General features: G+C 40.2%; 1 protein-coding gene across 1 annotated transcript; it reads right to left on the bottom strand.

Annotated features, from left to right (window-relative positions):
* Positions 1-392: 392 nt before the first annotated feature.
* Positions 393-6,700, bottom strand: fscn2a (fascin actin-bundling protein 2a, retinal). The gene is made up of 5 exons (XM_063903177.1): positions 5,324-6,700; positions 2,785-2,941; positions 2,576-2,697; positions 2,314-2,481; positions 393-2,187 (listed from the first exon to the last, which is right to left on the bottom strand). Exons 1-5 carry the CDS (start codon positions 6,144-6,146, stop codon positions 1,982-1,984), a joined length of 1,476 nt encoding a protein of 491 aa, XP_063759247.1. The 5' UTR covers positions 6,147-6,700; the 3' UTR covers positions 393-1,981.
* Positions 6,701-13,548: the final 6,848 nt, after the last annotated feature.

Genomic DNA, 13,548 nt, shown 5'->3' with positions numbered 1-13,548 from the left:
AGAGGCAAATGATCAAGCTTTGTCCATAAAAATAGAACGGTATATGCGAAATCCAATTATCATGAACTGTTCCTACTATAAAAAGTCGAAATTCCTAATATAAAAAAAGGCCTATTAAGTCATTTCTGCTCTATGGTACTTGAGCTGGAATATGATAGCAACAGACTGATTTTATAATACTTTCATTCCTTTCTCACAGGCATCTGTTGTTTGTGGGATAATACTGACTCATGTACATGATGACCTTATCCAAACAGATCATTTGCAGTCCAGTGTCTTGCTCAAGGTCATTTGACATTGCAGACCGCAGGAGCCATGGTTCCTGCTCTTAGTTTGGCATACAATTGTTGTCACAAAGTCAACAAGGATATTGTAAAGTTTTTATTGACATCATCGTTTTCAAAAAAATCTGCACATTCAAAGACAGTTCAACAATACATTTCTACTGTGTGGATATATATCTATTTCTTAATACTTTCTAAAAGATGTCTGGAGGGTTCTGTGAGCTGGTGCAGGTTGCATGGGTGACTAAGCCTTTTAAGCCCTGCTAAAAATGTCTCTGTAATGTTTGCAAATTGCACACATGACAAAAATATTGAGACTTTATACTTGAAGTAGTGCAAATTGTATTTCTTTCGGGGGATAGCTGACACAAATCTACAGGATGAATACATATTCAGGTTATACATCGAATTGTGGTCAAACTGACAGAAAACAAACAATCATTATTTTGACACATCAAATATAATAGCATTATGTCATTATGTCACAGCTGTAAAGGCCTTATTTATTCCCGTAAGAAACCTTTGCATTTGTTTTCAAATATGTATGTTATCTATTCCATAAAATGTTCTAATCTTATCTCCCAACTCTGAACACAGAACCGTGTATAAAGGGATGTAGAGTGCAGTATAGTTTAAGGCCCCTAGGCAGAACATCAGAGAAGCACTTTCTGTGTTCGTACCTGGTACATTAAAAATGATGTATAGTCCATCAAATGCTTTATATGTGCTCCCCCTTTGGTATTTTGCTTTTCTCCGATTCGGATATGTGAAAATTCTACTGATATCCTCTACTCCTGTAGATGTCCACTCTCTGTATCTCTATGTTACACAAACACATATTTCAGTGTTTGAAGTGATGCTTTGTGATGCTATTTGCTCCATTACACTCCATATTTTTCTCTAATAGAGCTGTCCATTTAGATAAATCAAACCACCATTGGCACCAGCCATTAGTTGTTTTTGAAGACGGTGGTGCATTACCGTTGCTCAAAATGCCCACAAGTCTCTAGTAAAACATGTCAAAATATTGAAATAATTTAAAAAACGCAGGGGGATTGTTGACAGGAATAACAAAAGAAAGATACTAATACAAATATTTGACTAAGGTCTAAACCAATATAAGTGAGTATCCCTTTAAAGACAGCACACCTAACAATGCAGTCACACTGATCCTACATTGTCTAATTTTCATTTGTGTACACAGAGAAATCTTCAAAGGTTTTTCCAGCATTCAGTGATATTGGGTGTTTTTTACCAGGTGAATTCGACAGAATTAATTATCGGCCAAGCTTTCTGAATAGCCTAAACTGAGAACTGCGTTAAAGGCAGCAACAAGCAGAGGCAGCAACACTTACATATGTCTGCCATCAAAGATATTTCGTTGTCAGTTATCCTATGTACTAAACAAAAAGTCTGAAGAATTGATACAGCTGCTTTCTTGTTCTGGATTTGTGAAATTACATGTTTTAACCAGTATGTGTTGTTTGATGTTGGCATTTAACGTTCACAAAAAATAACACACATATCGCCCTGAGTGTTAAAAAGTAACAACAACAAAAATTGGATCGGGCACCTGGCCTGCTAGTAAAAATAACAGGAAACATGTTACCCAGTCAGTCCGTTTCATTTGAGCTGATGAAAGCAGGTCCTACACCCCACCTTTCTGCTCCCTCTTTGAGGACCCTGATTGAAAATGATCAATACTCCCAAAGCGAAGATGCATCAACATTTGTACCATCACCCATAAGTGTACCTCCTTGGTCTCCACGAAGGTACTTGCCATCAGAGCTCTTAATGGCGACGCGTCCATGTTCCAGGAACTCAAGGAAAAAGTCTTCTGGTTTTTCTCCATCCGAGCACACTAGGCCATTGCTAGAAACGAACCAGAACTTTCCATTTACACCTGCAGAAGGGAATATGAGTGAATTAGCTGTTAGTTTAAATTAACAATTGATTTAATAGATGCTGAATATCTTTCAAAAGAGAATGTTGTCATTGTGTATGTCAAGCATATAATCAGAATACTGACTTTTTACATTGTAGGCGCCATCATTGAAAATCAATGAGAAAATGTCATAGACTGATCGATTTGCGTTCAGAGTATTGGAGTTCTTGTGGTGACACACAAAGCCGTTTTCTCCACGAAGGATCAACATAGGGCGGTTGATGAGTTTCATCAGGAATAATTCATCATCACCTACAATGCAGGAAAAATACTGTTCATTAGTGTGCATTGGTCCTCAAGGCTTACCCTGTTGTGAATCTCAAGTGGCTTGCGTGAAAGGACTTACCCACTATGTCGCTGACTGCTGAGAGCTGTCCATTCTTCTTTGTACAGACATACTTCCCATTACTTGCTCTGAGTGCAACCCTTTGTCCTCGCCACTCTATGTCAAACATTGTGTTGACCTCCCTGAGAAGAAAGCATGGAGAGGTAATGGAGATGTAATTAAAAACATAAAGAAAAGCAAACCTTTTGAAAGCTGTAAGACATACTTACACTTCTGTGGCAGTGGACTGTATCTCTCCGTGAGTCACTAGAGTCCAGTAAGATCCCCCATTGGTCCGGAACATAGACTTTTTGCTCTCCTTATCAATCTCCATCTGGAAGGTCTCCATGTCTGTTTCTACATCCTGATTGGCGGAAATGCTCACTCCTGGTAATAAGGGAAGAAAATACAGCCATAATTATACCTTTGTTCAATAGAAATTATGGACTTTATGGTTGCCTCCTCTTGAATGTAATTTGCTCTCTCAGGAATTGCCAAAGAGACGTATTTTGTAGCATTTACTTTTGTTGGAGCTTATAATAGGGGTGCTACTTTCAATAACTCATTCAAGTCTGACTCCTCATTTTATTTGGCAGATTAACTAAATATATTTAAGCTTTGAATACTTCATATTTACATTAATGACTTGACCCATGTGTTTCTTTACTAATTAATATTAGTGACTTTATTCAAGCAATACTAGAAACTGGGTCTAGTTGGATAATTGTTAAAATGACTCCACTCTAATGGATTACACCAACGAAAAGCTCTGTAGCATGATGCTTTGGCCAGGTTTGCTGGAGAAGTGGATATCATTTCTAACACTTTGCAATGTTTTGCCTTTTCCCCCCACCATAACAAACATATCAGTGTGTGTTTTGTACATTTGGAAGAGAGAATCCCTTTAAACAGTAACCTGCTCTGTCGCTATCTGTGAGCTGCGGATGTTTCTGCGCCTCGCTCTGTTAACTATTAAGCACATTTCATTTATTTACTCATGTGATCTGTTTTTTTACATACAAAATAAAGTAAAGTAAATCTAACACTTAGTAGCATTAAAGTACTGCATAACATGGTGCCCATATTTCCACGTAGTAGGTTATTGCACCATTCTTTTTAACATGAGGCCTGATTTACAGCCAATGTAGTGTTGTACACTTAATCCACATGCATTAACACTGTCTGGTGGCGTGTGTAAGGTGGTGGAGAATACACAGACACAACTGAACCGTGTCTGCTGTAGTTCAAATTAGATGCCACAGAAATATCCTTCAACCTTTCTCTTAAGCCTGTAACAACCCTAATCCCCCACTGTCACCCCTCCACCCTTCCTCGTTCATTCGCTTGCTGTAATTCCCAGAGTGGTGAAATGCAAATCTGCACTGCAGGGCCCACTAAGCAGCTTTCAGTGCCTGGTTCCTTAAAAAAACGTGTATGCCACAAGCTAAACACTACAATAAAAAATGTAATTGTTTCTTCTACATTATGACAATAGTTTGTACAAATGGTGCCCCGATAGTGACCTTTTTTTATGCAGCATTTAATTCTTTCATAAGCATAATGATGTCTGCAGTCTTGTGTTTGTGTGAGAACCTTGTTCCTCAGCTGTGCTCGTATTGTATGTGCATTTAACCCTAGTTAAATAAGCTGTTGTTTGTAATTGAATTTTAAAGCTTTTACTACTTGAACACAATTTGTTCCGCTGTCCTCCCACATTGTTTGCTGGAATAGTTATACAGGACAGAGCAGATCACATCGTGTAGGCTGAATAAATATCTTGTAAATCTGTAGTGGCTGTAGCTCAGTTTTGCTGCAGCCACCACTGGCCACCCACAGATTTACATCATTTGGAGACCTACACTTGATTGACGATTGTAAATAGCGAGTAACCACAAGGCTTAAAGTCCAATGATGGTAATTGACACCTGTGGGGCACAGACCTGCCCTGAAGTCATTTGCACGCTGCTTAATCTTCAATGGACACGCAATGGAAATGACAAAGCCCATTACCACAATTACGTCCACAGCATGGCTGTCAACCTTTCTGGATGTAGCATGTAGTCAAGAAAAGTAAAACTTTCCTTACATTAGCGGGTACATGTTGCTAATTTGCTTTTTTTGGGTACTTTAAGTTACTGTAATAAATAAATACAAATCCAGGCGATCTTGGGTTATGAAAGTCTCTAGAATGTACTCTACTGTGTTATTTGTTCAGGTGTTTTACAAAGGTTAAGGCTAGGCTCTGAGCTAACATACCAATAGATTAACTTGCAAAATGTAACAGTTTTCCAGCAGCTTAGCAAAACAATACAAGTTATCTAAATACTAAAAGGAGACCGAATATAATACTAAATCAAGGTGAACTGATATGAAATCAACAGTACCTGAAAGGCGACTACTACATTTAACCACAGAACGCAAGGATCAATTGTAATAAGAATAACACAAAGAAAATTACAATATTTTAAAGGACTGACAGCAACTTCCCCATATACTTTTTTCTTTCTTCCCCAAGCTTGAATTTAGCATCTAGCTACGTTTAGCCTACATATTTGCCATATTGTTTTCATGCCCACCTGTTAACCTAAACGCCCTTCATTTTGGAAAAATCTTTCTTCAAACAAATAACTTGCAAACAATCATATCTTTTCTTTAACCTTATGTAATTTCAATGATAAAAAATCCAGCAATCTAATCCATTTTCTGTAGGAAACTTCAATTTCAGATAATGTATTCTTTTTTACTGAAGATTGAATTAGGACTGATTACCTTGTTTGACAGAGACAAATCTTTTGTTGGCAGCTTGAAAAACTACTTGTGGATGACTCTCTTCAAGATCAAACAGCTCATCTTTTCCAGGCTTGGAGCATCGGCCGGACCGCAGCGTCCCTGTGGGACCCACTGGGGTCAGATATTTCCCGTCACTGTCCTTAAAAGCCAGCTTGCCAGATTTCAGCTCCAGTGTAAAGCTTGTATTGTTGGTGTTGTGTTTCACCAGTTTGCCATCATTGCTGAGGAAACGACTGTCACAGGTCTTCAGGCTGTACTTGCCATCGAGGTATACCAAGGTGACCAGGGAGTGAACTCCCCAGGGAATATTACTGTCCACTGAGATCTCTCCATCTGAAGCAGACAGATGGGCATAGCGCTTACGTGCCACACTGAGCAAGCTGGCCTGCGGATGTAAAGCCAAATGAACAGCCCACAGCTCTTGTTCACCAATGGCTTGGGCAAAGCAGGACAGGTAGTCAGCCGAGCCTCCAAAGTAACGCAGGTAAGGCTCTGATTGCAGAGCCCAGCGCCCATCAGATTGAGGCACAATAAGGAAACGACTGTCAGGGTCAGGCTTCTCTGTCCCACATGTGACCTTCCCATCTTTGTCAGAAGCCAGATAGCGTCCCAGATGACTACGGAGGAAAACGACCTGGCCATCTTTCTCATCCTGTTCTAGGGTCCAGATCTGTTTCTTCTTCATGCTGACGCCTGAAGCATTTACCTTAAAGCCAAAGGCCTCGGCTGTCAGGTAGCGGCTCTCATAGTTGATAAGGCCGAACTGCAGCTTCAGAGCCCTGTTAAATCCGTTTGTGGGCATGCTTGAACAGGCCACACGTTAAGTCTTCAAGTAAAAAAGTTTATTAAAAACAAGGGAAAGGGTGATGAGGGAAAGCGGGTATGAAACAGAAAAAATAAATGCTTGATCTCCTCTGTCTTGTGTCTCTCAAACTGTAAATTAGTTCCACTTATCTCCTTTGATGGATGCTTTAGTGTTCCTTCCTTCTCCGGTCACTTTCTCTCTTTCCCCAGAGAGCTTGCACAGGCACTTGCTCCCTGTTCCTTAATGAGTTCGGATTAAAATCAGCAGGACGCACCACCTCAATCCAACAAGCCGCTGACGTCACATACCAGTGCACCAACCGTGAACCTCCCCTCCTCCCTCTCCGTTCCCAGTACAAGCTCAGCGCAAATTTGTTCTCTATCTCCTCCATATGTTCTACTCTCTATCATCTCTTTCTTTTTGTCATCCCCTGCACTTGTCGTTCTTTACTGTAACTAACACTAGCACACTTGTTTTTCTTCCTGACTGCCTATTTGTTCTTACTCTCATATTTAGGTCCATTTACGAGTAGCCAGGCCACCCAGCTTTAGGATTATCCTAGCTTTGATCTGCTGGCGAGCCACAGCCTAATTAGAAAATGTCAGAGGGTTAAGGTGCTTTTGCTTCCTCTCCATTGCTTCTTCTTCCCTTTGGATTCCTTTTTTAAAGAACAAATTGTTCACGTACATGGGTTTATGTAAATATGAGCACATGTTGAATAAAGTTCACTATGCATGAATGAACCTTCTGCTTTCTTAAGACCTGATGTACAGATTAGATTTAAATTCACAAAGAACTCTGTTCACATTTCATGAGACCAGGGTTAATGTACATGGCTGACTGAATTAAAAGAAAAGTATTAACTTTCCACATAGAGGAGCTATAAAGCAACACTGTTTGCTTCAAGTCTTCAGAGGTATTTACATTTGAGATGTGAGTTTGAGAAGGATTTGAATAGCATACATTTGAATCTGCACATTCAAATGTGCTCCGCTTCAACAATAGTTCATTCTCGGATCAATTGACAATCCTTCCAGACCAACCTCTGGTGTTCTGTCAGTCAACTGATAATAAATGACTCCATGACCTTTGTCACAGTGAACACGAAGGGCAACCTTTGTAAGAGCATTACCACCTTCTTTCACTAAGGTTCCTGGGGACGTTGAGGGTAATACCAAGGATAACAAATTGTAAATACCAAAGCCCAAAGTTTGCAATTCAAAACACAGCACAACGTGAATTCCTTGGTGTATGATTTCTAATTAATAATCGTTAAAGAGAAGTTGTTAAAGGGTAGTTACGTATTAGCCTTGACATTTAAGAGGGATCCTAGGCCACTAGAGGGGGTTTACTCTCTAATGTTAATCTAAAGACAAAGGTTGTAAAAACCCACAGCTTTGTGAGACATTGATTTGTGTTATAGCTTAAGGACAGTGTTACTGTTATTGAGGTCACACAGTGTAAAGGGCATTGAGTCGATGTTTTTGGAATGCCAGTTTATTTTCTATATGCTTCATCAGAGGTGCTTGTCACATGGTTTGAATAGCTTCAGAAACTTCATCCAATCACACTTATCTGAGGTTGTAATTGTTGGGGTTTTTCTTTCTAAAAACAAATAGTCTGATTAGAGCTGTGATTGCCGAGCTGTGCAAAGATAAGATTGGAGCCACGGGGATAATCACTCATATGGAGAATCTTTCCACAATGGCATTTATAGTGCCTTTGTTTGTATATACTAAAAGTGTTAAAAAAAAAAAAGGTCAGTGAGCAGAATTAAAAAGGGAGCATAAGAGAAGATTAAATGGAGATCTGGGCTTACTTTCACCATCAAACCAATATTACCAACAACATACATTTTCAAGCTTCAGGCAGGCCTAATGTTGGTTGCATTAGCTTTTATTTCCTTGAAGCTACCTGCTTGAGCACTGTATTTATTTAAACTCAATAATGTTTTTTTTTTTGTTTTTTTTAATCAAACTTGACCAAAGCAATGGTTGTTCTGCTTTTACTTGCCTTGAATTGTGATTAAAAAGTTTTCACATTTACCCAATTAAATCTTTCACAAATAGTCTCAACATTTTTGGCTGTTTTCAGCCTGTGTTCACTAGGTGGCAGCGTTGCCATGTACTCTAATCTAACAGCACACACACTATTGGTTTCCTTCATCAAAGGACAAGTAACCATCGCAGTTTCAGATATACATTTAGGTACTCTAATCCTAAATCCATTTATCCATTCATCTATAAACATAACTTTGTTTTCATATTGAGATAGTAACACGAAGGTGTTGATAACGTTTCGAATAGTGTTGTGTATCTTTGTAGTGTATGCCATGGTGGCAGTAGATCATTTATACTTTCTGAGCTACTTGATGTAGGCCTACCAGAGGAAATGTGATAACGGATTTTCTGAAGACGCACTATGCAAGTGTACATTTTAAAGCCAATTTACTGGTCATAAACACATTTTAAAATTGCTTTTGCTGTGCATGGGCTTTTGTCAAGTCTTGGAAAAGCCAAAAGTGCAATATTATTTTTGTCGTAGAACCCCTTTGTTTGCCAACCATGACCATTTTTCCTAAAGGGTATCACTAGCTTTGAAAGGCTTAGAGTTTGTGTGCTATTGTTATATCAAAGTAGATTGAAAAACAAAACTCCGATTTGTACAGACACATTATGAAACATTGGGTCCCTTTTTATAAATGAAATTTGTTTTTGGAGGACTTTTGAAACACAATTATGTATTTTGTGACATGGCCCTGCTTTTCAATCAACGTAGCAGTTCTGTGCACACACATAGAAGTGGTTCAGTGGTTGGCACACAGGATTTATGACCAGTAGATGGCGGTGTTGACTATGAGTTGTAGTTTGTTTTCTCTCACAAATTTGAATTCCTGTGATCAAGGGATTCCCTTGACTAGATGGCATTTCTCATTTTATCTATCTTCCTCATAGAAATACATGGTGACACTGTTAAACCTATAGTAGTTTAGTTTGTAATTTTTTACTGCAGTTTTTTTCCCAAATGAAATGATAAAAAAAGAAAGTGTCGCCTGAATTATCGGGAAGATACAAAATCATGTGAATGGTGCTGGGGTGAAGGGATGAACTGCTTGGAATCTTTAAATCAGCAAACTGTTGCTAATATACTAATATATTTCTCATGACAGAAATAATCTTCAATGAAAGAGGACTGTCTCTCTCCTGTCCATGAGATGCCCCAACTCTCCCTAACTCAGGGAACATAATGAGCAAGAACTGCACTTCATTTAAACTCCAGTGGTCATGCCAAATTGCATATTGTGACTTAAATGTATTTACTTTCTGTCCTGCCCTTTTTTTGGTTGTTCTCCTGTCTTTTTCGTACTTCTCCCTCTGTTTCCCCTGAAAGAGTTCCTGGGTAAAAGCAAGTTAAAGAGAATAATGAAACCTAAAAGAGAATGATCGAAGGGGGGGGGGGATTATTGGTCACTGAGACACACATACCCCGACTGTATACATACACTCACACACAGATCAAATGGTGAATGGAGGTTTCCCCCTAGGGTATGAACATGGATTAATGTGCCCAGTGCGATTATTTCATTTATAACTGTCCTGGACCTTTTCAGATAAGACCATTTTTCAGGTTGCCATCCACTATCACCTTTACACTGCTTCTATTAGCCTGCCAAGCACCCAGAGCTCCATTTAAAGGGCCAGCATCCTTCCTGTTTAGCTTGCATTGTAAAGCACTTTCAGAGAGGAGTCAAGGTTGCCAGGTGTGAATTGAGCCCAAGTTACTTCCAACAGACATTCAAATGTAATCAAAAGAATGGCATCACAGAAAGTTATGTGGATTTGAAGACAGTTAATCTCTTCTCCATGAATAATCTTAAACACACATTTTTGATTCAAAACTATAACATTTTGTCACGATTGTAGAAATGATTGTAAACCAGCATAACCTATTGGGTTTTGTCCTTGAAATGGCTTTATAAAATCACAACTGTATAACTAGCACCCTCACTACTCATGTGCTATATACAGTACATGTCCAAACATGTCCTTTCTTTGCTCCATTGTGCCCCTGTGGGACCTGCTACCCCCCTGAAACCAGCAGAGGAAAACGGTCCATGAGACATGCAGTATAAGTAAAATATAAAATGGCTGCCTTGGCTGGGATTCTCCTTCCTCAGCAGCTTGGCGCTCACTGACCCCATTAATCCAGGTGTTCATTCATCTACAAGACCGTCCTTCCATAGGCCATAAATGGCTCACCCCACTGTTTGCCCGGCCCAGCATCTCACTCCTGCTCTACCCTGTGTAATAGGGGCTGCCAATGAGCTAAGTATGGGCAGCCATATAAATGAGCCTTGGTAAATGTCAAGCCTTTTAATTCTCCATTGTAATGCCACATTTGTTTTGTAGGCTGTCATTTGTTTTTAGAGTGAGCCAAACTTGTTAAACCACCCCTCCCCCCTGTCCTTATTCTCCGAGGAGTGAAAACGAGCACTGGTCATGCAGAGAAAGAAGGTGGTATAACTTAATTGGAGGTTACATCGCTGTCAGTGCAATACATTATTGACAAAGATAACTCAACTCTCAGTGAAAGCGGTGTGTAAATAGGTAAGCAATAAAAGCAGTTCTCTTATTGATTGAACTGCAGACTGTCGCACACTGCGTACAGCTGTGTACTGACTGGGCTCTTGTTTTGATGCAGACAGGGTGCTTTAAGGAACAGGACGTTCATGTTAATGTTATCCTTTGCTCACCAGCTCTGACATCAGGGCTAATATGAGGCCTCAGTCTCTTTTGTATTGAAAATGATCATGTGAATTACAATTAAAGGTATGTGTTTGTTGTGTGTGAGCTAATGTCTGAGGGGATGTGAGCCTGCATGCGTGGCTAACACTCATCATTCTTGTGTGTGTTCTTTGTTTGTTGCCTGTGCGTGCGTGTGCATGCATACACGATAATTTATGTGCAAACACATATGTCCCAGCGTCTCCACATGTTGGTCTGTTCATCGAGAGGTTTATATACAAGCTCTGCCATCCTGCAAGAGCCAGACGTACGTCACACTGCATTTTGACTCTCTCACTTTTTACTGCATTCCCACACGCAGAGACAGTAAAAGAGATTGATTTACACAAGTGAATAAATACTGTGAGCTAGTGATACAGTCTATGCACTATAACCCTCCCCATGATGATTCGAAAGCTCCAGTTTGTCCCAAGTTCATTTTAAGAGGGTCGGAGGAGCAAGTTTGTGTCGAATCCCAGCAAAAACTGTCAGTGGGATTGTTAGTATAGTTGCCAAGGGGTAAGAAAATTGAAATTATCCCAAAAAGTGCAAAAAATCACAGACATTACGGGGATCAAAGTCAACAAGATAACAGCTACTCATGGCGACATGTAAGGTCAATATTAGCACTGATATCTAATGGAACCAATACAACTGCTCCGGCCAGCAGTTGGAAATAAATTAGACAATATTTTGGAGGAAAGAGTAATGAGGAAAGGAGAGAGAGCCCTTATTATTTAGTTTGAACTCAGCCAAGCTGTATATCCAACGTCTGTCTCCATAAGCCCTGAGCACTTTATGTGTTCATCCACACAGAGAGATGCCATTTGTCCTAACACACACACACACACACACACACACACACACACACACACACACACACACACACACACACACACACACACACACACACACACACACACACACACACACACACACACACACACACACACACACACACACATTCCCCTCAAACAGACTACGGTAGCTTGTCTGACAAATTGAACACAATCGTTCATTGGAGAAATTTTCATTGAGCAACTGGGACTTCTCCCGTCTCCTGTTGTTTCTCATTCAGAGGTTTCCTCCCCTCTTTCTCTGTCTGTGGGTAGATTGTTTACAGCAGGAAGTGCCTGGCATCCCCTTACTTGGCATTGGGAGACAGTGACTTGGCTGGTGCCCGTAGCCCAACATCATTCACAGTCCCAGCGCCTGCTTCAATGTAATTCATGTGCTTTTGGGAGACATCCTTACCGGAATAGAGAGCATTTTTGTTGATTATTCCGTCTGTTTTTGATTACATCCTGGCTGGCCTCTGAGAGCTTGTGGACAATATAGCCATCATTGCTAGATGGGTTAATGGGGCCTGAGCTGGAGGTTTATGTTGGAGTTCAAAACAGTAGGTTGGCTGAGATTTTTTGTTTTTACAGCGATGATTACTGCACATAAACGTTGGTGGGCTATTTCTATTCCCATGCATGTGTGCGAGCATGCATGTTCCTAGAGGTTGACATTTGGGGTTTTGAGTAATTGAATGGATTGCATTGAAATTTATGAACTGATCAGTCTCAGCTGTCCTTTATGTTTACTGTTAAATAGCTAATTGTAGCTTCTAAACTATGACGATGTCGGTAAACATTAAATAGCATTATCATGTTAGCGTTGTCACCGATTTCAAGATAAACGGCTGACATTTGGATTTAGCCTAACAGTACCTATCATTGCTTTATCCTTGTAGTCTTATTTTGATAAAGTTATAAATCATCAGATGTTTAATCCATCTCAGCTCATGCCATTTTGAGCAGACCAATCCCTGTTTTTCGCAGAGGTGATGTCGGACACACTGAAATAAATGATATTGGTTTTCTTCAAGGTACAAACAGAATTTGTGCCCTTTGATCCTTGAGATGGATGTCGCATGGTCTGAATAGTGCTAGCTTCTGCATAAGTGCTCCAATTTCTCTCTGCTGATGTGCTAAGCCTACGGGGCCTGTTTGTGCTGGGTAAGCTTGTATTTCCTTGAGCATGCACCACCTGTCAGCAAGCAACACAAACGTATGTGGATGTGTGTTTGTGTGTGTGTTTATATGTTCATGCATGGACCTTACAAGCCTGTCACAAGCAATGACTATTGGCACAAGCCAAACCCATATGTTGTTTTTTTCCTACTGTATAGCAGTATGGGGTTAGCACCCTCTTACTAAGGAGCCTTTAGACTGTGTAATTGTATTCCTAAAGCGTTGGTGCTAGTGTATGCTCATGTTGGTGCATGCATCTTTCCCAGGGGGCTACCTGATCCTATTACATTATCCAGCGCACATCAAAGGGTTAAGAGCTGTCTTCCTCTGTAGTCATTAAGCTCTCTCTTAGCCACAGTAAATCATCGCGGTGCCGGCAACAGCTGCTCTGATCACCTATTAAAACTTCCATAATGTGCCGTGTGTTCAGAGTGGGGACTGTAAGCGGACACTGGCCCAAATGCCCTAGATAAAGGGCATCCTGAGCCTCTGATCTGGTTCCTATGGTCAGGATATTGAGGGAAGTAGAATGTGAGATGACAGAAAAGACTTGTCATTAAGGACAACTGTTTCAGGGCTTGAAACTGTGCAGGATAC

This window comes from Eleginops maclovinus, chromosome 16, assembly GCF_036324505.1.
Source record: "Eleginops maclovinus isolate JMC-PN-2008 ecotype Puerto Natales chromosome 16, JC_Emac_rtc_rv5, whole genome shotgun sequence".
Taxonomy (NCBI): domain Eukaryota; kingdom Metazoa; phylum Chordata; class Actinopteri; order Perciformes; family Eleginopidae; genus Eleginops; species Eleginops maclovinus.
Note: the sequence above shows the minus strand (reverse complement) of the source record. Positions and strands in the feature narration are given on the sequence as shown.